Raw genomic sequence first — 19,996 nt, 5'->3', positions numbered from 1 at the left:
AATATTGAAATTGCCCTAATCATTTAAACTTGTTATTTTCGTCTAAGAAATTTAGATTTTTAACATCCCAATTGAGTTTTGGAGACTCCATTATGATGAAAAAGGATTTTTAGAAAGAAGAAGTCATTTTTAGAGAGAAAGGGGGTTAAAGCATTTTGAAGATTTATATAAAAAAAATTAGGATTTTTCAATTGTTTTGCTGGATTTTTCGATGAAAATCGATTAAGGATGGTTTTTTTGGTTTAAAATCATTTACACAAGTCGTTATGTCAAGTTTTAAGTCGATCTTTTTATTTTTGAGTTCAATATTTTTATTGTCGATGGCAACATTTTTCTTTAAGTATTGTCGACTTCAATAATAATTTTTTTTAAATATCGACCTCAGCAATAAAAATATTGAACTCAAAAAATAAAATTTCTCAACCTCAGAGCTATAAAACCCACCCATTTTCATTTTTTCGAGTTTTTCCAATTAAAATGTGTGGAAAGATTGACTTAAAATTTGACATAACAACTTGTGTAAATGATTTCAACTCAAAAGAACCATCCTTTGTTGATTTTCATCAAAAAAGAAACAAAACAATTGAAAAATCCTAATTTTTTACATACGTCTTTAAAATACTTAAAAACGACTTCTTCTTCCTTCTCAAATCCTTTTCATTGGAATGTAGTCTCCAAATCTCGATCGGGATGCCAAAGATCCAATTTTTTTGGAAAAAAATTGACGAGTTTGAATGGTTAGGACAATTTCAATATTTCAATCATGAGAAATTGTTTAGGAGGCTGTTTTGAAAAAAAAAATGGATTTACTACATGGACTATTTTGATTAGCTAAAAAAGTTAAGGATTAAATTCAATGAAAAGTCAAACACGAGGATTATTACATAATTTTCCCATGATTTTAACCAACAGTTCCATAGATAAATACTTGGTAGATCGTTGGGAGTTTTCAAACTAGTGATGCAGCCCTCTTGACCTTGGTATTCTACTAGAGACTATTTAAAATGATCAAAATACCCTTATTTTCAAACTCTTTCCAAAAGCTTTTGATTTAGGGAAAACAAAATATCCATCATCTTCAACAAGATCTTCAACCCTTGATTTATTTGGTAAGTCAATTTATTTTCATCTCATTAATTTAGAAAGTGAAAGAGTTTAGAAAATTGAGTAACTAATTGTCTTTCCATTGAAACCACATGTTCAAATTTTATTTTATTTTTGACGAAGATAAGGGTGTTTTGGTCATTTTATTAATTTATCATAGAATTTGACAGTCAAGGGTATTTCAAATATCCACCAAAATCAAAAGGGGCATATCTAAATTATGCAAACAATTTATATCCCTTTATCTAACCAACACCATCAATCTGACATGGCATTACATGAGACCAATTTCATGAACTTTATTTAGATAACCTTATCCCCCAATAATAGGTAGAGAGCCATCCACCTAAGACAAAAGGAGATGACATGGCATCTGAAATCTGAAATCTCCACCTCTCACTCCATCCTCTTCATTATCTCTTTCTATCTAAGCCTCCTCTCCCTACTATCATCACAACAACAAGAAGAAATCCTCACAAACATCAATAGAAATCACAACTTCTTTGTTGGAAGTAAGACATAGTGCAATGGCAACCACTTCAGCAGTTTCAATGGCAATGCCATTAACTTCTTCAACCCATAAGAGGGTATCGGCGAGCTCGGTCGCCTTCTTTAACCCATTGCCAATGAAGCCATCAAAGGCAATTGCACCGACTTTATCGAAATCCAATGCAAGGTTCCAAGTTCGGGCATCGTTGAAGGAGAAGGCGGTCACGGGATTGACGGCAGCGGCTTTGACGGCTTCGTTGGTGATCCCGGATGTGGCCGAGGCCGCGGTGTCACCATCTCTTAAGAACTTCTTGCTTAGTATTGTAGCTGGAGGAGTTGTGCTTGGTGCAATTATTGGAGCTATCATTGGTGTCTCCAACTTTGACCCTGTCAAGAGGAGTTGAGAGAGTGTCTAAAAATTCCTAGAATTAGGAATTATCTATTATGTGATGTTTTAATTAATTATTACAATGTCTGTATTTTTGTGTTCTCTTATGTTTGTGATTTGTTACTTTGTTAGCTTGATTCAATCAGAAAAACGTGAATTTGGAAAATTAGACACCATTTTCGCACATTGGATAAACTTAGTGAGATGATTAGTTGTTATAAAGATGGTGAGATACACAATGGGAAGATTAATTCAAAGGAGTAGCCAAAGCTGTTCTTGGTTGTTAAAGAAGACAATACTTGGAAGAAGTTGTGGGAGTGTCAGTTGGATATGGGAGTAGAGAGACTTTGTAGTACATATGTCATGAGCTGAACTCCAACGTTTGGTCATTAGCTAGAGTTGGAGTAATAATAGATATATCAAACATAAGATAACATACATGGTCAATCTAGACAATGCAAGTGGTCTGGTGTTAGGGAGTCATGGTTGTGCTCATTGAGATAGAACTTGGTTGGCACTTTTAGTAATAATTTTTCAATGTGATTATAGTTTGATAAAAAAATTAGCATTTAATATTCCCATATTTTAACACGATTTGGACAAGCGGGTATCAAGAACTTTTCACATACGCATTTGCGGGAGAAGCAAATACTGTAAAAATGGTTCACGTGAAATGGGTAAAATAACCTTCGAGAAATCCAAATATTACAAACAATATCCTCGTTCTTATAAACCTACTCATCTTTCAATAAACCCTAAAACCATCAACCGTTGTGATCATCCAAGTTTAACCTTTGATCAACAGCAACTACCATCGTCGTTGACTCCGTTCAATTGCCGATCTCGCATCTCGCTTTAGCCTATCAACAATTTCGATCTATTGAAGACAAAAACTGAAATTTTCATGGGTTTTTTAGTCGACCAAACCTTGTGGATTTATAAATTGATGAAAAAAATCTTAAATTATGTGGTTTTAAAGTTTGATTGCTGTATAGTTTTATTGATGAAAATCTGAAGTTTTCATGGGTTTTTGGTTAATCAAACCTTGTGGGTTGTTTGATTGATGAAAAAATCTGAAATCTTATGGTTTTATTATAGTTCAATTGATGGAAAAAAAAAAAAAAAAACTGAAATTTGTATTTATATAGTTCTTTTGATGAATAAATCTGAAATTTTCACGGGTTTTTGGTTGACCAAACCTTGTGGGTTTATAAATTGATGAAAAAATCTGATATTTAGTAGTTTATTATTATTATTAATTTTTTTTGTGTATGAAATCTGAAATCTGTTAGTTTAATGGATGAATAAATAAGAAATTTCTGAAATTTGGTGGTTGGTTATAGTTGTTTGATTGATCAAGAAAATCTAAATTTTTTGCTCGATTAATAAACAAATATTATATTTGTTGGTTTATTTTAGTTTTTGTGTGTGTATGAAATCTGTAATTTGTTAGTTTGTTTTAGTTTAATGGATGAATAAATCAGAAATTTCTGAAATTTGGTGGTTGATTATAGTTGTTTGATTGATGAAAAAAGATCTGAATTTTTTATTTGATTGATAAAAATATGAAATTTGGTGGCTTATTTTAGTTTGAGTGATGAACAAATGTTCTTTTTTGTTGGTCCACTTATCAAAAACTGATATGAACTACCAATATTTGGTTTAAACAAATAAATACCTTTTTATGAGTTTATTTGAGTGATGTTACACTTGATGATGGATTGAAATAGTGTTTATTTCATATGCAGGTTTTGTTTTATCAGGTTAAAAAAAAATTATATCAATTTTTCGAGGTGCCGAAATTTTGTTAAATTTTTTTATCTACATACTTAACGTATTAATTTAAATGATTTATTTTTAATATTATTATGTAACTATTGAAATCCATTATGTGTATTAAGAAGCAAGTCATTTCATCAAAATACAGTCGTAATTACCAAATTCTGATAAATAGCACAACATTTTTTCAAGACTTATCAAACAAGTTTTTCACATCTTACTACTTTTTATTACATGGGAGCCTTGATTGATGAAAATTAACCTACAAGTGTTTCACCTCTCTCTCTTATCTACCGATGGAGGAGGAGCTGGAAAATAAGTACTAAGAACAACAGAACCTCCCAGCGAGGTAAGGGCAAAGTGAAAATTTGGAAGAAGAAATCGAAGGAGTGAGAGACCTCTCTCACGCCTGTAGGTGCTCACCACCAAGCCCTAATGTGCGAAGGTTAATATCCTTCAACACCTCTTGGATAGTAGCAGATCAAGCCACCACGTAACACACAACTCATGTTCTTGTAGAACTCATCAAATTTGTCGATTTGTAGGGTTCTTGATCTACTAAGTTTTTGAGTTTCTCAAAAATAAAAATTACTTATTTGAGTGATCTGATCTGTTCAGATTCTTGCAGAAGTTGAGAATGTGAGGCATCTCTGAGCACCACCAATAATCAAACAACCTACTCCCCATAATTCGATCATCAATAATATCATTGTTTGTCTGGAACAACTGATTTTTGATAAAATTGAACTTCGTTAGGGGTGTTCAAGGGCCTACGATCAAGCCCAGTCCCCCTTGGGCCAGAACTACTGCATGCAATTCAGAACTAATGCGTTTAAGGCCGACAAGCAGATCTAACTACAATATTGCATGCCAACTTGTGTCTTTTACATGCCTTGGGACATATAGATCTCGCAAGATAAAGGTTTCATAATGGGAATTGACTACACCTTCAACAGTTGATATAGCACAGTACACTAGTACAATGATTTCTAACAAAATTATCAACCTCTGAGGTTGAGGCAAATTGAACATTTTGAAAGAATTTTTAAAGGGTAAGTAGAAAAAGATCACTATCTTCGGAGATCACTATCTCCACAATCTCACTCCATTAAGATTATTCAAGAAAACAAAAAACTAAAAGAGAACCAAACAAAAAGGGGGGATCCACGGTACTTGAAGCAAAAAAAAAAAAAAAAAAAATTCAACTGTCATACCGAGAGCAAAACACAACTAAACCTCCAACATATCTCAATATTCGGATGAAGATATTACAAGGCAACCTGGCCATTTATGCCACTGGGACCTCAACTTCAGTGGCCAGCAAAGTTGGCCTAATGTACTCTTCCTCATCCTTGGGAGTGTGGATGGTAACCAAATCAGGTAAAGGTGTCATTGGACCCTGCTTTCCCTTGGGATCCCAATCCAGCATGATCTTGACCTTGATACCAAGAACACCCTGTAAACGAAATTCATGAATCAATAAAAATTAAAAGACTAACAAAAACAAATATTAAACATCAGACAAGTGAATTGTCTGAAAGTCTAGAGTTTAAAGTGTATCCATATGTTGAAAAATATATTTTAAAGATAATTAGTTCATCTAGTAAACAACAAACAAAAGAAGTTTAGCAAACCTGACACAATAGAATCACATAAACTAATTCATATAATATGTGAACGAATTATGATTTGTTTGAAAACATAAGCTGGCCTGTGCCCACAAATTAGTACAATTCTAAGTGAATGGGATGGATGTGTTCTTACTAATAGTAACACACACAGAAAGATTAGTGCAAAACCAAACTAGCTTAGAAGTTCACCTGTCTAAGAAGAACATGCCTCACAGCCGAATCAATATACTCATTGACAGGCTGACCAGAAGATATCATATATCCATCCTTAAATTTCATAGATTTTGCACGCTGTGCCCTGAGTTTTCCACTCACAATCACCTAATTAAAGCCATAGATAGTTTACTTTTTCGTGAAACAAGATTTTAAAACCAATAAAATTGGAGAAATTGAGTGCAGGAAATGGTTTTCCAACAAACCTCGCATCCCTTCGCCCCACTTTCCATTATAAACCGCAGTACACCATAGCAGGCCCTAAAACAGAAAGAGGTCATTGGGAAATAATCAGTGTTACAGTTCTGTGATCCAAAAAACATCATAATTGGATGCCAATTACTATAGAGAATTAGAAGTTCAAAATATTTAGAACATCTTTACATCAGTGGATCATAACAGTTGATAAAACACGGTAAAATTATAATCCCCTTATGCATATTCATAAAAAAAAAGGTATAAATATGGCTACTTATACAAATAAAATTAAAAAAAGTATAAAAACATGTAGATCTTAACTCCCATTTTGAAGTAGTTGAAACTCCTCCCAAACCCATTGGTAATTTCCAACTCCACTCATTTTAACTTGCCCAACTCCAAGGGGTAACTCTTGTGAGAGTTCATATTCTTGGGAGGAAAAGGGAGGGGGTATAAGATGCTTTTTCCATCATCATCCTTGGAGTTCAACCCAATTTTAGGGCAAGAATATGAAAAATATGCGCCTCCTGCACTCTGATAGATTCCCAGTGAGGCAAACTTAACCCTTATCTCTCCTCCTTCCTTTCACACTCTAGACTCCATATTGGGATTTTGTTTCTTATGCTTGGTCCACAAATTGTGAAAATAGTTGGCCAAGCAAACATGAGAGTTAAAGATCGATTCTCAAATTCTATAAAATGACTGCTTTACTCAACTTAATTTAAAATATAATATCAAATCCAAGAAATCATTTTCCAGGTTCAAAAATCCGACAATCTGAAAGAGTATGAGGCTCTGATACTCATACCAGTACCCATGCAACAGAGATAACAAATACATTAGCCAAATCACTCAAAAAAAAAAATCATTATTAGCAAATCAAAGAAGAAATGGTATGTAGGAAGATATTCCAAACTCCAAGTACTATACAACAGTTCAAGGAGCCTAACAAACTCCATAAAATCTATGTGAGCAATAATTAGAAGCCTCCGAAACCCATTAACATTGGTGAAGGATGACTAATCAATGCTAACAACGATAAAAAGTTCAACAACGAGGGAATTAAGAGAAGTTCTACAGTTGAAAAAGATTTCAATGAAATCAAGGTTTTTAAACTAGAGAATAATTATGCTTCTACTTTAAATATGTATCAAAAGAAGAAAAATATTCAAACTTATTTTTCCATGACAGACCAAATGGTATGTAGGAAGATATTCCAAACTCCAAGAACTAGACAACAGTTCAAGGAGCCTAACAAACTCCAAAAAATCATTTATGTGAGCAATAGTTAGAAGCCTCTGAAGCCCATTAATATTGGTGGAGGATGACTAATCCATGCTAACAATGATAAACACTTTGTCACACAACAATGGGAATTGAGAAAAGTTGCAGTTAAAAACGGATTCAATGAAATAAAGATTTTTAAACCAGAGAAGAATTACATTCCTTTTAATTGAGTATCAACAAGGAAAAATAATTCAAACCTCATTTTTTAAGACATAAAACCAATTTTTTAAAGAGATACTTCATCACCATTGTCTATGCCTTCTACAATTAGGGTTGGCAACATGAATCCTAGTTCTTTTTGTTAAGGGGTTCAACATCATTCTCACTCTTTCAACATGAAACCACCTCCCTCCATTTATCCAAGCTCGGAACCAGTAATGTAAGCCCAAATGTTATGATTATTACAATGCAAAACTAGCAGTAGTCATCAAATAATTTAGATTATATGTCTCCCATTAGCTTACAACATGAAATATGTGTTATTTCATGGGAATAATGGCTTGGAAAACATTATAAATATAGTCATCTTCCGACACAAAATTGGTACCAAAATAACCTATCTGCTTTATAGATGACTTAAAAATAGCAAACACAAGAGAGGGATAGATGAAAGAGTAAAATAACATTTTCCCAAAAGGTCAATTCATTCTATCCTGTAGAAATGAGAAACACTTTGATGATGTTATACATGTTTGTCCGTACATATTTAGAAGTATCATATCATCATTAGAAGTGTCCAAGTGACACCAATTATCAGCATGAAAAAAGTAAAAGTGATAAGGTAACAATTGCAACACGAGAATGCAAGATTGTAAGCAGACATGTGTACCCTTCCTACAAAGCACCTAACATAAGGAGCAAAACATGTGTTTGCTATTTGAGTAATAGAGAGGTTTTGTCTCCCACCCATTCATAAAAAATATATTAAATTAATCATATATTCCCTATCCATGCTTATGTCAAGCAAATTATATTCATGCTCGGCTGCTATGACATGGATGGGGAATCTCACATATTGTCATCCTCAGACACGAAGAAGGTAAGAGGAACCAAACTCGCTGTAAAGATGACATGACCAAATTAAGGTCTTGTAGAAATTATATAAGAGATCAATCACTAAAAAACTAATATGTGATAAAACGCTAAAAAGCAAACCTGATATTCTCATATAAACATGATTTAAAATATTGAATGTATCGGTGTCGGCCAAGATAGATACGAAACACTGAACCCCTTTTTTCATTAACTGAAACATTCAAACGGTACGATATTTTAAACCATGCATATAAATATGTCATAGCTGCACAGATGAAGTACAATAAATCAAATTTTAAAGACTAGCATTAAGGCAGTGTTGCAGTCAAGAGAAAAACATAAGCTTTCTCAACCGAAACATCCCAATTGTATTGGATACATTCCGAAACCTTCTAGGGCTCAATGTTTCATATCGATCTCAGCTGACACCAATGCGAACATTCCGATATTTTCAACCATGAATAAACATATAAAATAAAAATAAGATACAAACTAGAAGTGATCAAGAACAAAAGCAAAAACCTTCGAACAGCTAGTCCACCGAGAAGCTTGTACCGAAGCGACTCAGCCTGAGCAATGGCGCAAAGCCCTCTGTTATTAACTTTTTCCGCATAAAGCTCCACACTGTTCTCAGGAAACTTGAACCTCTTTTGTACAACAGAGGTTAGTTCCCTAATCCTTCTACCCTTCTCACCTAAGAAAAATCATTAAAACCCTAATTACCCAACTCATAAACAACCAAACACAAAAATCAGAAAGAAGTTAAGATTTACCAAGAACGTTCTGAGTTCGAGTGGCTCGGATGATGATCTCTGTTCGCATCGGCGTAACCCTAACCTCCACACCAGAGTAACCATCCTCGGCAAGCTCTCTTGTGAGAACCTCATTAAGCTCCGCAAAGAAAACTCCATCAGCAACAAACTGTGACAAGAAATATATAGAAATCTCTCCATTAGAAACCCTGAAAAGGGGGGAAGACCCCCTAAAATCTGAGTGTAAGGGATACTGAAAGATTGAACCTTTCGCTTTTTGCTCATTTGAGTTGCCATTTTCGCAGAAACGAGAAAGAGTAAAGAAACCCAAACAATCAAATTGCAGAAAATAGGATCGAACTGTTCTTGGCGGCTGTTTCTGCAGAAAACCCTAACTTCATCTGTGGAGATTTGGAGGAGAGATTGGATTTTATGCAACCACGGATAGGGTAGAAAGTAATCGGACAATTTCTGATCGTCCGATTACTTTCAATCCTATCTGTGATTTCATAAAGATCACTTTCAACCCAACGCTTTCACTTAAATGGATTTCAATTACTCACGACTCAACCATATTTAATGAAGGAAGCAACTATTTGCACCCACCTTTCTACTAAGTGCACCACCTTTAAGAGCTAAAATAAAAATCAAATTCACACTAACAACAATACCATTCATACCCACTTAAACAAGTAATTTTTTTTGTTTGTTAGAAAACTACTAAAGTTTTTAATTATGATTTGTTAGGATGCTATTGAATTTATCTTAATTGATTTAGTAGAAACTTACATAATTGGAATAATATACTTATTGAGTTTTTTAAAGTAGATTTGATAAGATCTTATGAAATTAATTTTTTATTTTTTAAAGAGGCAGGGGGTTACCATGATTTCTTAACGATCCTTAAATCTAGAGTTAGGGTTTTCATAGTCACTTCCAACCTACTTTGCAAGTTTTAAAGATATCACTTTTTGTATCTTTAATCTTTAGTGAAACCTTCATAAATGTAAAGAAGAAGAAAAAGATTAAATGAGGTCTAAACTAGGCTTCAGAATTTTAATAAAAAAGGAAAAAATAAATTTGACTCATAGCATCTGTGTCCACTTTAATGTTTAAATACATCTAAAACAACTCGCTTTCTAGATGACACTGTTAGGCACAAGGAGTAATTGAAAAATGGTGGTGCAAAGAGCAAGTGGGTGTAGAGAACACAAATGATGGATGCAAATAATGTGGCCCAATCTAGTAATTCTTTCAATAACTCATGAATTTCCTAAGAGTCGTGATTTTCTAACTCCCCCAAATCTCTCCTCGCATGGTTGTGCATAAAATCATAAAATCATATATTTCATCAGGATACACAATTGCACATATTTATAGGGATGTGTAATTTTGTATCCCTAGGAAATCTATGGTTCTATGCACAACCACTAGGAGAGAGTTTGGTGGAGTTTGTTAGAGGGGGAGTCAAATTATCATTATTCATTTCCTAAGAATTGATTAAATATGGATCATTCGATTTTGCACCCATTTTTTACATTCAATGCACTAACTTTAAATCCATTTGGGGGTAGGGTGCATAGAGGTAAGTGGGTGCACCACCGAGCGTAAACGATGGATGCAAATAAAACGATCCCTAAAATATCTTACCAAATCAACTCTCGTAAAAATCTTGACTTTTTAACAAATCATTTATTTATTTTTCAAACAAATGTTGTAAAAAAATAAATATCTTCAACTTCACAAGGTATGCATGAAGGCAATAACAATTTCATATAGCAATATCACACTATCCATGTATGTGTGTGCATGTGTGTGTGTATGTGTGTGTGTTGTTTTTGTTTTGTGTGTAAATTTGTTATAAATGGTGAAGCTTTGCTTGTTTCATTCCACAAGCATCAAAGGTTGCGATTTGAATATGAGAATTGGATGAATCCAAATCCTTTTGCCTTTGTGGTGTAAGAGGGTTTGATTTCCTCCAATATCTCACCTTCAAAACTATGCAACCACATACCCTAAAACATGCTATTCTACCATTGGATGCAGATTCTCTGTAGCACACTTTAAATGGTTGGAAGAGCGTCACATCAGTTGTAAAATAACATTTCACACTTAAAATTTGAGAAATTCAGTAGCATTCATTTTAAAGACATGGATCTACATCAAAAACTTATTTTTTGTTAATTTTTTTAAGTCATGATCACAAGAGACTGAGATGTTACTTTTTTTAAAAAAGTACCTCTTTCATCATTTGAAAGTATGTTACAGGGTTGCTACAAAAATCATGTGCTACAAAGGATCCATTCCTATACTATTGGGGTTGAAGATGTTGGATTATTATATATTCGTTATTTTCTAATTAAAACAAGTTTGTGGCCTTTTTACATATACAATTTTATAAATATTTGATTTATTTAAATGAACTTTACAACATAAAAATGTTCAGTTTCCTCTAATGTATCATCTTCAATGGTTCAACTGCAAATTGAAAGCTTTTTTTTTATCATTTGCAGCTTTTGAAAAAGGTCCAATTTTCTCTAATATATTATCTTGATTGGTTCAACCACTTAGGAATCGAAATCAATGAAATCTAAATCTGGGTACAAAACACTCTTACCTTGTTTTGAACCCATTGTGAAATGAAATGTTTTGCTCATTTTTAATGGGTGTAACATAAAATATCAATCTAATTTTAATATTGGGTAATAATAAAAAAAAAACTCCAATCTTGTCCCCCACTTCTCCATATAGAAAGGGCGGGAGAACAAGGATTGGACATTATGGCTCTTCTCCCATTTGCTTGGAGGCCAAAGCACTTTCCCAAGATTATAATTCTTCAAATTTTCTTTATCTTTCTCATCCAACTTGATCGTCAGAGTGTCATTGGTAAGTATTGTGTTAGTATATTTGTGGAATAATTTCGTCGAAGAACACAACAAGTCAAAATGAAGCACAAAGTTTAAAGGTCGTGCATGAGAAAAACATATCTTTCAACGATAAGTATATCGAGGAGTGTGTAATAAAAAAACTCACCATAGCTAGGACTTTGGATTTGAGGGTTTTTCCATCATGACCTTCAAATCAATTATTTATCAATGGGTCTCGCCCATGATGAATAATTTATTGGTGATCTCTCACTGATTGAAATTAAGTTCATTTTTTATACGGAGAGGACACTTCTCATGGCCAAAAAATGATGTTGCCATGCAAACGTGGCATTTTATGATTGGATAAACTATAACAATTGCTATTGTATTTAAACAGCAAATCCTTTCATTTGTGGATAAAATTCCATTGGTTAGAAACTATAGCCCTATCTTTCAAACCTTAGCCACAATAAAACGTTACAAAGTAGCTTAAAAATAACAGAAAAAACGGTCTTTGCGGCCATGGCTGTGTCATCTACCACTGCAAATATTTGCATTTCCCATCAAGATCCTGCAAATTTTTCATCAAATAGATCGAAACTCACCCTTTTTCCGTCACATTGTGTTAGATTTCCAGTGAAGCAAGTAAGATTTCTAATCCGAAGTTCGAGTGATGCATCATCGGAAACTGAAACAAATGCAGATTCAGAGAATTCAGTTGAAACCTCGACGGTGCCTTACTCTCTAATATCAACACTTAATGTCGAAAAGGCTCTTCGTGGCATCGGTAAGAAAAAATCGGCAAAATATGAATATATTTTAATTTTTATTTGTTTAAATTTGTTCAATAATTTCTCTAATTTCATTATTATTATTTTTTTTTTGACTCTTAATTGATAGTTTCTTGTTTAGAATGCAGCGATTACAGATGCCGATCACTATGGAAGATTGGGAATTAAGAGAGGATGTCCCTATGATCAGGTATTGTTCTATCCTTATTTTGATCGCAATCTGGATTATCTTTATTCCTGATTTATGATTTAATCTGATTGGTATTTCTTATTTTATTTTTTAAAAATTTAGATGTTAGAATTTAGAATTACCCACCAAAGCTTTTACCTAAATTGTGGAACAAAATTGACTTAGATGATATATTAAAGAGAGTTACTATTACCGCACCAACTTTCACTAGTGCCACACCAACTGTGTGCAATTCTTGGGTGATTTGCATTTGAATTGGTGTGGCATTAGTCAAAGCTGGTGCAGCAATAGCAACTCTCTAAATTAAATCAGATAAATCTTAGTAACTAGACTACAATTGGGGCAATTAATTAGTATAATTCTGATTGTCTAAGTTGAGTAGCAAACTATTTTACTTGCACTATTACAATAAAAATATGGTGCACAATGATCATCTAAGAACCTTGTCTTTATAAAATATTTTGTCATTTACAAGGTTATAGTTGCATATAAAAGCAAATTGGAAGAACTACAAAATCAAGGATTGGATGAAGAAGAACTCAGCAAAAAGGCAGAACTCTTAAAGGTTAGTTGCTCTCCGCACCTTTGACCATTTAAGTGACATTTTTTTTTTCTTCTTTCATCTCTAATATTTAGAGTTTGATTGGATAGAAAGAAGAAAGTAGCTTTGAGAGAAAATAACTTTTAAAAGTAGAAAGTAGTTTTCTTTTGTTTTTAAAAAAATTAAGACTTTTTTACTTTTTGAAAGTAATTTTCTAAAATAAATCTAATCAAACATTTTAACTTTTTAACTTTCTAAGGTGAAAAAATGTATGTAAACATGATGGTGTTTCTTGTTTTTAGGAATCATACATGATCTTGGTCTCTGAAGATGAGAGAAGATTGTACGATTGGAGTTTAGCAAGGAGTGAGAAACCAGATAGATATCTCTGGCCTTTTGAAGCCGACATAACTCAAAGACAAACGCAGATTCCTCCTCCGCCAGTATGATTCATTGTTTACTCTCTATTTCTACAGTTATTTAATTTACATGAATACACATGAATGCGTATAGGTGGTACTGTTATGTTTAGAATGATTTTATTTTTTTTACCCATCAAATCTTTACTATTATAATGAGAGAACGCGGAGAATAAGTGTTCGACACCAAAATTTGGATCTCACAAATGCCCTCACCTTTACATTTTAAACTTAGCATAATCAAGGTCATTTTGGCAAAAAACCAAGAAAATTGCAATCCCAAATTACAAAGTTATCGTTTTTACTATAATCTTCAAAAACCCTTTAATTAATACTTTAAATTACAAGTAAACCCTTTTGATACATGTGCATTTGCACATACCACCGTCTAATTAAATATAGGAATACGAATAGCCATTGCAAATAGACTCTTTGAAGTTTACTAAGGAAATTCGGAATTTCAGAGAGTTGGGTCCATAACTTGATGTACATGTCTTGAAAATTTTACATCTTGCCTTCTTGAAGAAAATCTAATTCATGTTTGAAGAAATCACTTACCCCCCACCCTCTTATGTTTCTGATGAGTCGATTCAAGCGACATTGCATTGGATCCTCAATATTCATTAAGCATTGGTGATCGTTTATGTATTTTTTTATATATCAGTAATGAAATTTATTGATAAAGAAAGATATTTAATCCAGAGTAACCAACACTAAGTCAATGGATTGATGTATCAGGAGCCGGAGGACGTGGGGCCAACAAGGGTGCTTGGGTACTTTCTATTGGGCTGGCTGGTCATAGCTGTTACACTGTCCATTGCCCTCAATCGATAAAAGATCATCGACGTCTTCTTGTTGTTTCTCCTTAATTGATTTTGTTCAAATTTACTTGTGTAGCTAAAATGTCTAGTAGAAGAAGCATGCCTAAACAGCTAAATATTTTTGAGAAGTTACATCCTTAAACATCTTCTTAATGTTCTTAGAATGAGCAAAAGCTGTTTTTTCGATGGCCTAATAGCTCCATCGGTTTCATGAAGAAAATTCATTTTCCCTTGTACAGCTTTTAATGGGAAATATTTTTTTTCCTATCCTTTTAAGGTAGACTTCACTCCTGCAAACATATTGTTTTGGTGGTTCCAGCGCTCATGCAACATCTAACATCCTTGGATCTAACAGTTAATGGCCCTCATAGCAAGCAATTACAAAACTATGGTCCATGACGAATTCGCAGATATCAACCCCCAACTAGGATAGAAGATCTTTAACAGGAGCCGCAACGTTCTTAGAAAACTGTCCCGACGATCATTGGGGTCGGCTGGAATGATAATAGTCATACAAAGATGCAAACCTTGGTTGCTATAAAATAGCGTTCATGCTTGAATTAGTTCGGATTGTCTGATTGGTATTGATATTGTGCTACGGCTAATCTAAGAGACCACCAACATTGAATTATTTTGTGTCACAAAATAATTTTGCTGATCCCTCTATATCTCCTCTTACCCATATCCTCTTCTCTTAAATTTTTTTTTTTTCCTGAATCTCATTTGGAAAACAGAGGCCTTGGGCTAGGAATTGAATCACAGATGCTTAAACAATCCTCAATAGGAGTTGAAACAAAGATGCTTAAATAATCCTCAATAGGATGGACATTGGATAGTCCCGAAGACATCTATTAATGCAAAAATACATGAGTTCACTCTCTAGATACTAAATTACAAAAAAGGAAGTAAAACTAGATAGACACAGTAATTATAATACAATACAGTTGGACACAATGTTAGAAAGTTCGAAATGGATCTCACTAATTTCTCACAGTAGCTAACAGTTGATTCATGACGGCAGCATACTGGACCACTGTGTGCTGTGAAGAATATTGATCTGAGAGACCGTAATCTGCAAAGTTTGGTTCAATATGCATAAAATGGCCAGGCAATGATTTCTTTGATATAGTTTCTTGCCATATATCCAAAAACTCTTCCATGATTAGCCGTGACTTATCTAGTGATGAGAGTGGAAGATACTCCATCTGCAAAAAATATAATAAACAAACAACTTCACGCGTTTTTTTCCATAAAAGTTCTGTGCAATTCTGATTATACACGTTTAATGTTATATATTAGTGTCACTCTAACCTATGTGTGGAAACACAGATGGAGATGAATTGAGAAGTAATATCCTTAAGTAGTACCTCCATAACGATGCCCCTCATACCTTCTTGGTGCACAGGAACAACCTTCCCAACTCTCAGTTGGAAATCACCTAGCTGATACTGAAATCCCTATACAAGAAGAAACAAGCAAGATAGGTTGTAAATCGTGATAAAAAAGACACCAAAACATGCCAACCCTTCAGTTCTTGCATTTATATTTGATATGAAGTTTGAAAATGATATTTGAGTAGTTGAAAATGCTCAACCACCCAACAGTCCAACACTACAGAATAGAAAATCAAGGTTTAGACAGAATAATCCTGTTTGTTTTCATTAATAAATTGTCTTTTACCCATTAAAAAAGAAAAAGAGAAAATAAAATCAGGGTTTAGCCAAACATGTAAGAAGAAAGCAAACTACAAGAGAGAGAAAACTTTTGTAGGTTCAATGAGTAAAACTAACAATTTTGATCTGAGAAACCCACACAAACTCAACCAAACAATTTTGTGCTCCATCAAGGATAAGTTTCACATAATATTGCAAGGTAAAAGTTGCATCTTATTAAGGAATAGACTGTCATTTTCAATTTGCAACAATAACCCTGGAAAGTGCAAGTGTGTCTTGAAATCAAAATGCTTTTTGTTTGACCAAGTATGGAAGACTTGTGCCAACATATCTGAAATAGTTGGTTTGTCCCTTTTACTCAATGGCTTTTTTTCTTTCTTTCAAGATAATCGAATGTCGGGAAGGGGTTTTCTATATCTTTCTAGATAATCGAATGCGGGAAGGGTTTTCTATATACAATCCTAACCTCTTCAACAGATTCGCTGGGTTCTCTTAGCAGTGTAAACTAAGGTGGCAAACCCAAAAGAGTTCAAGCTTTACACCACCAAAGTGTCTTCTCAAGGTTTCAGTCCAATAATATCCACGTGGCAATTAAAATCTTTTATTTGGGAAAATTAAATACCAACTCAATGCATGCAACTAGTGGGAGAAAGTTGGAATCTATGCTAAGGTGTATATTCATGATGTGGACAATGGGTACAATCCACACAACCCGTCTAGAGGATTTTTTATCAGATGGATGGTTTGGATTGGTTATATTCACCTGTGTTGCAAACAATACCCCACCCCTTCTGTGAATAGTTATGGGGGGTGTAGCTTCAGAAACCATTTTCTCATTTATGTAGTATGTTAAGTAAGCATAAGACAATTCAATCATTTATTCAGTATGGGTTTATTAGCCGAAGAATATGCACTAAGATACCTCTTCTACCGTGACTTTTTTTTTTCTTTTTGATAGGTATATTTCATTCAACAAAGAATTGGAGGTTGAATGACCAGCCAGATACAAAAAAGAAGAAAAATATAAAAGACTCACACACCCAATGACCCAAGAACAACTACTCCTCATATCTAATATTACAAACTCAAGCTCACTCCTTCTGAGGAAATCCGAAGAATATGTATTAAAATACCTCTTTTGGCATGACTTTTTTTCTTTTTCTTTTTGATAAGTATATTTTCATTCAACAAAGAATTGGAAACTGGCCAGCCAGATACAAAAAAACAAGAAAAATATAAATGACTCACACCCAATGACCCGAGAACAACTGCTCCTATCTAATATAACAAACTCATTCCCACCTACTGAGGAAATCCTAAATTCTTTATTTATTTATTTATTTTTGAAAGGGGAAGGGGGGATGTTAAATTTCAGAGGCTACGCATACCGACAGATTGAAATACAAGAAGGAACTACAACAAATGAAAGAGTGTGTTGGTTTGTATCCACTTTGCTACTAAACAAAATAAAATAACTTCTCTCACCTCATCAAATCCAGCTCAAAATCATCAAAAAAACAATAATTTTTTTATTAGCTACTATGATATTCACTTCTACAGCATAATCAAATAAATACATTATCAATTTTCTGACAAATTCCAAGAGGGGAGAGAGAGACCAAACCTCAAAATTTACGGAACCTCGTGCTCTATAAGACTGCAACTTATCCATTATCATCTGAATCATGGAATCGGCTTCGACCACAATCCGCTGACTACGAATTATAAAGTAGTACTTATTGGGTTGCTCTTGAAGCAAAATCCCCATTAAATCGCGAGCAGATTCCGTGGGTGGTGCCATCGTCTGGTCTAATGGGCAAAGTTGATTATTTAAGAATTAAGAAAATCTATGAAACAAAGACAGAGTCACAGAGGGAGAGAAGAGGAACCTCTAAGTATGGGTCTATAGTAAGTAAGAGTAGCTTTCCATCTCCCTCCCTTAACACCATTGATGCTCTCCGCACATTGGGAGACCTCTGTGAGAATCTGATTGTTAAGAGTCACTCCTGCATTGGGTTGCCAATGTAGAAGCCTTGGAAGAACAAATCAAAATAAATAAAAATCAGTTTTTTTTTTTTTTTTTCCTGTTTGTTATAATCCCAAAGACAAAATGGGAAATCCGTGAATTCTTCTCCAAACCATATATTCCAAAAAAGAAATTGAAAACTCGAAACCCTAATTTGAAGAAACAAGGGTTTTGATTCTTACCATTTGAGGGGCATTGTTTCGGATGGAGAGTAAACGCGAACCCTAATTTGAGACGTGGTTTGCAAACTCTAGGTGGAGATGTCGAGTGGAGATAGATTTTAAAATAGATAGCTTCTACTTATAGACCAACTTTTACTTATAGCACACCAATCTACACCGTGTCTACCGTTTGATTTCTAATGGACTGGTGGCCTCTCTTTCCTCAAGAAAAAAAAAAGTAGTGAGTGAGAGACTTTGAAAGGAGGGGTGCGATTTGAGAAAATGGGGGCATGTCATGGGTGTCTATTGGCACCTTATAGACACACCCCTCTACGTTTACGTATTTGAAGTATGCCATGTTTTCAAACTGATGACATGCCACCTTGACCCTCAGTTTGATCGGAATGGATCAGATCACAAGTTTGATCCAATCGATGGTAACAAATGAACTCGACACTCTTAGGCAAGTTGTCGTGGACTTTTGGTGTGGAACAAATTAGCTTTTGGAGATGCGATGTTGCTAAAAGTTTAGTGTGATGGGTCATGGGTGGAAGAGTGGTTTGGATCGAGGCCTATTGGCTATGGTTTTAAAAATGGGTATCGAGGATTCTTTCAGAGTTTGGGAAAATATTCGATTTTAAGATTGGGATAGGGAATAAGGTACAATTCTGAAATGATCGATGATGTAGAGATGCCCCCCTTAAGGAGTAATTTCTAGAGTTGTTTGTGGTATATAAAAGAAAATGTTAGACAATATTGTCCATGTTATGCCAAGTGGCAAATGAGATTTCCTGAGATAAATGATTAGGAAATTGACAAAATTGCAAGTTTGGTCAAAGGTATTGGCTCAATTTCATCTTGAGGTGATTTTGAAGAATGTACATTGTGGGAAAATTCGTGGGATGGATATTTTTTCAATTCGTTCATTCTAATGTTTCATGTTTCATGTTTCTCCCGAGTCTTTTCTAGTGGTGCTGGTGTTGGGCCCTATGGTTCTTTTAAAGGTGGTCTTCTTCATGTGGTCGACCGTTTTGGGGTTACTTTAGATCATTTAAAAAAGGGATTTTTAGGTCCCAATGTTTGCTACCTTTGTAAGTAAAGTCAGGAGTCGATGGATCATATTCTTTTTCATTGTGATTTTGCCCAAGATATATAGGGGGCATTTCTTGTCCTTTTCTAGAGCAATTGAATGCATTACTTTTTTTAATTTAAACTTTACTCATCTCCTAGGCTCAATGAGGAGCTAGGTTTTCTTCTTTTGAGAGAATATTATGAAGCATTGTTTCATTTACAATTTGTCAAGGCTTTGGAAGGAAATACATAGTAGGGTTTTTGACAACATCGACCATACTACTCAAGATTCTATTATCTAAATTTGGGGTGGGAGGGGGTTGTTCTTTTGGTGTAACATGTTTAAGAAATTTAGGGGAGTATTCTTTGATGACTATGTTGGGTGAAATGATTGTGTATGTAATTTTTCTTATTCTTAGGGTGTGTTGGTTGTTTTTTATTTCTTGTGGATGGGTCTTCTTGACCACCCTCTCTCTCTCTCTCTTTTATTTAGATTTTTTTTTTGTTTAATTGTGAAAAAAACTTGTCTAAAACAACAAAATGTCTTTAATCCAATGGTT

At 34.1% G+C, this 19,996-nt stretch overlaps 4 protein-coding genes across 6 annotated transcripts; 2 read left to right on the top strand and 2 right to left on the bottom strand.

Moving 5' to 3' along the window:
• The first annotated feature begins 1,500 nt into the window (after window positions 1-1,500).
• On the top strand, window positions 1,501-2,083 carry LOC147388445 (uncharacterized). The gene has a single exon (XM_086419903.1). The coding sequence runs from the start codon at window positions 1,632-1,634 to the stop codon at window positions 1,995-1,997; it is 366 nt and encodes a 121-aa protein (XP_086276029.1). The 5' UTR covers window positions 1,501-1,631; the 3' UTR covers window positions 1,998-2,083.
• A 2,752-nt stretch (window positions 2,084-4,835) lies between these two features.
• Window positions 4,836-9,321, bottom strand: LOC147388444 (small ribosomal subunit protein uS3x). The gene is made up of 6 exons (XM_086418609.1): window positions 9,144-9,321; window positions 8,898-9,045; window positions 8,647-8,818; window positions 5,811-5,865; window positions 5,581-5,712; window positions 4,836-5,216 (listed from the first exon to the last, which is right to left on the bottom strand). Exons 1-6 carry the CDS (start codon window positions 9,171-9,173, stop codon window positions 5,049-5,051), a joined length of 705 nt encoding a protein of 234 aa, XP_086274735.1. The 5' UTR covers window positions 9,174-9,321; the 3' UTR covers window positions 4,836-5,048.
• A 2,888-nt stretch (window positions 9,322-12,209) lies between these two features.
• NDHU (Chaperone DnaJ-domain superfamily protein) lies at window positions 12,210-14,775 on the top strand. 2 transcript variants are annotated; one of them, XM_086418966.1, is made up of 5 exons: window positions 12,210-12,530; window positions 12,663-12,724; window positions 13,200-13,289; window positions 13,568-13,708; window positions 14,423-14,775. In XM_086418966.1, exons 1-5 carry the CDS (start codon window positions 12,266-12,268, stop codon window positions 14,516-14,518), a joined length of 654 nt encoding a protein of 217 aa, XP_086275092.1. In that variant the 5' UTR covers window positions 12,210-12,265; the 3' UTR covers window positions 14,519-14,775. The 2 variants fall into 2 exon arrangements, with proteins under 2 accessions (XP_086275092.1, XP_086275093.1); XM_086418967.1 differs by having other exon boundaries at window positions 12,361-12,530; window positions 12,656-12,724.
• A 513-nt stretch (window positions 14,776-15,288) lies between these two features.
• On the bottom strand, window positions 15,289-18,545 carry LOC147388442 (TATA-binding related factor (TRF) of subunit 20 of Mediator complex). 2 transcript variants are annotated; one of them, XM_086418964.1, is made up of 5 exons: window positions 18,387-18,545; window positions 18,068-18,210; window positions 17,803-17,987; window positions 15,873-15,962; window positions 15,289-15,710 (listed from the first exon to the last, which is right to left on the bottom strand). In XM_086418964.1, exons 1-5 carry the CDS (start codon window positions 18,398-18,400, stop codon window positions 15,486-15,488), a joined length of 657 nt encoding a protein of 218 aa, XP_086275090.1. In that variant the 5' UTR covers window positions 18,401-18,545; the 3' UTR covers window positions 15,289-15,485. The 2 variants fall into 2 exon arrangements, with proteins under 2 accessions (XP_086275090.1, XP_086275091.1); XM_086418965.1 differs by having other exon boundaries at window positions 17,803-17,982.
• Between the last annotated feature and the right edge of the window lie 1,451 nt (window positions 18,546-19,996).

The sequence above is a fragment of the Akebia trifoliata genome, chromosome 12, assembly GCF_017979445.1.
Source record: "Akebia trifoliata isolate Shusen 1 chromosome 12, ASM1797944v1, whole genome shotgun sequence".
NCBI lineage: Eukaryota > Viridiplantae > Streptophyta > Magnoliopsida > Ranunculales > Lardizabalaceae > Akebia > Akebia trifoliata.
Note: the sequence above shows the minus strand (reverse complement) of the source record. Positions and strands in the feature narration are given on the sequence as shown.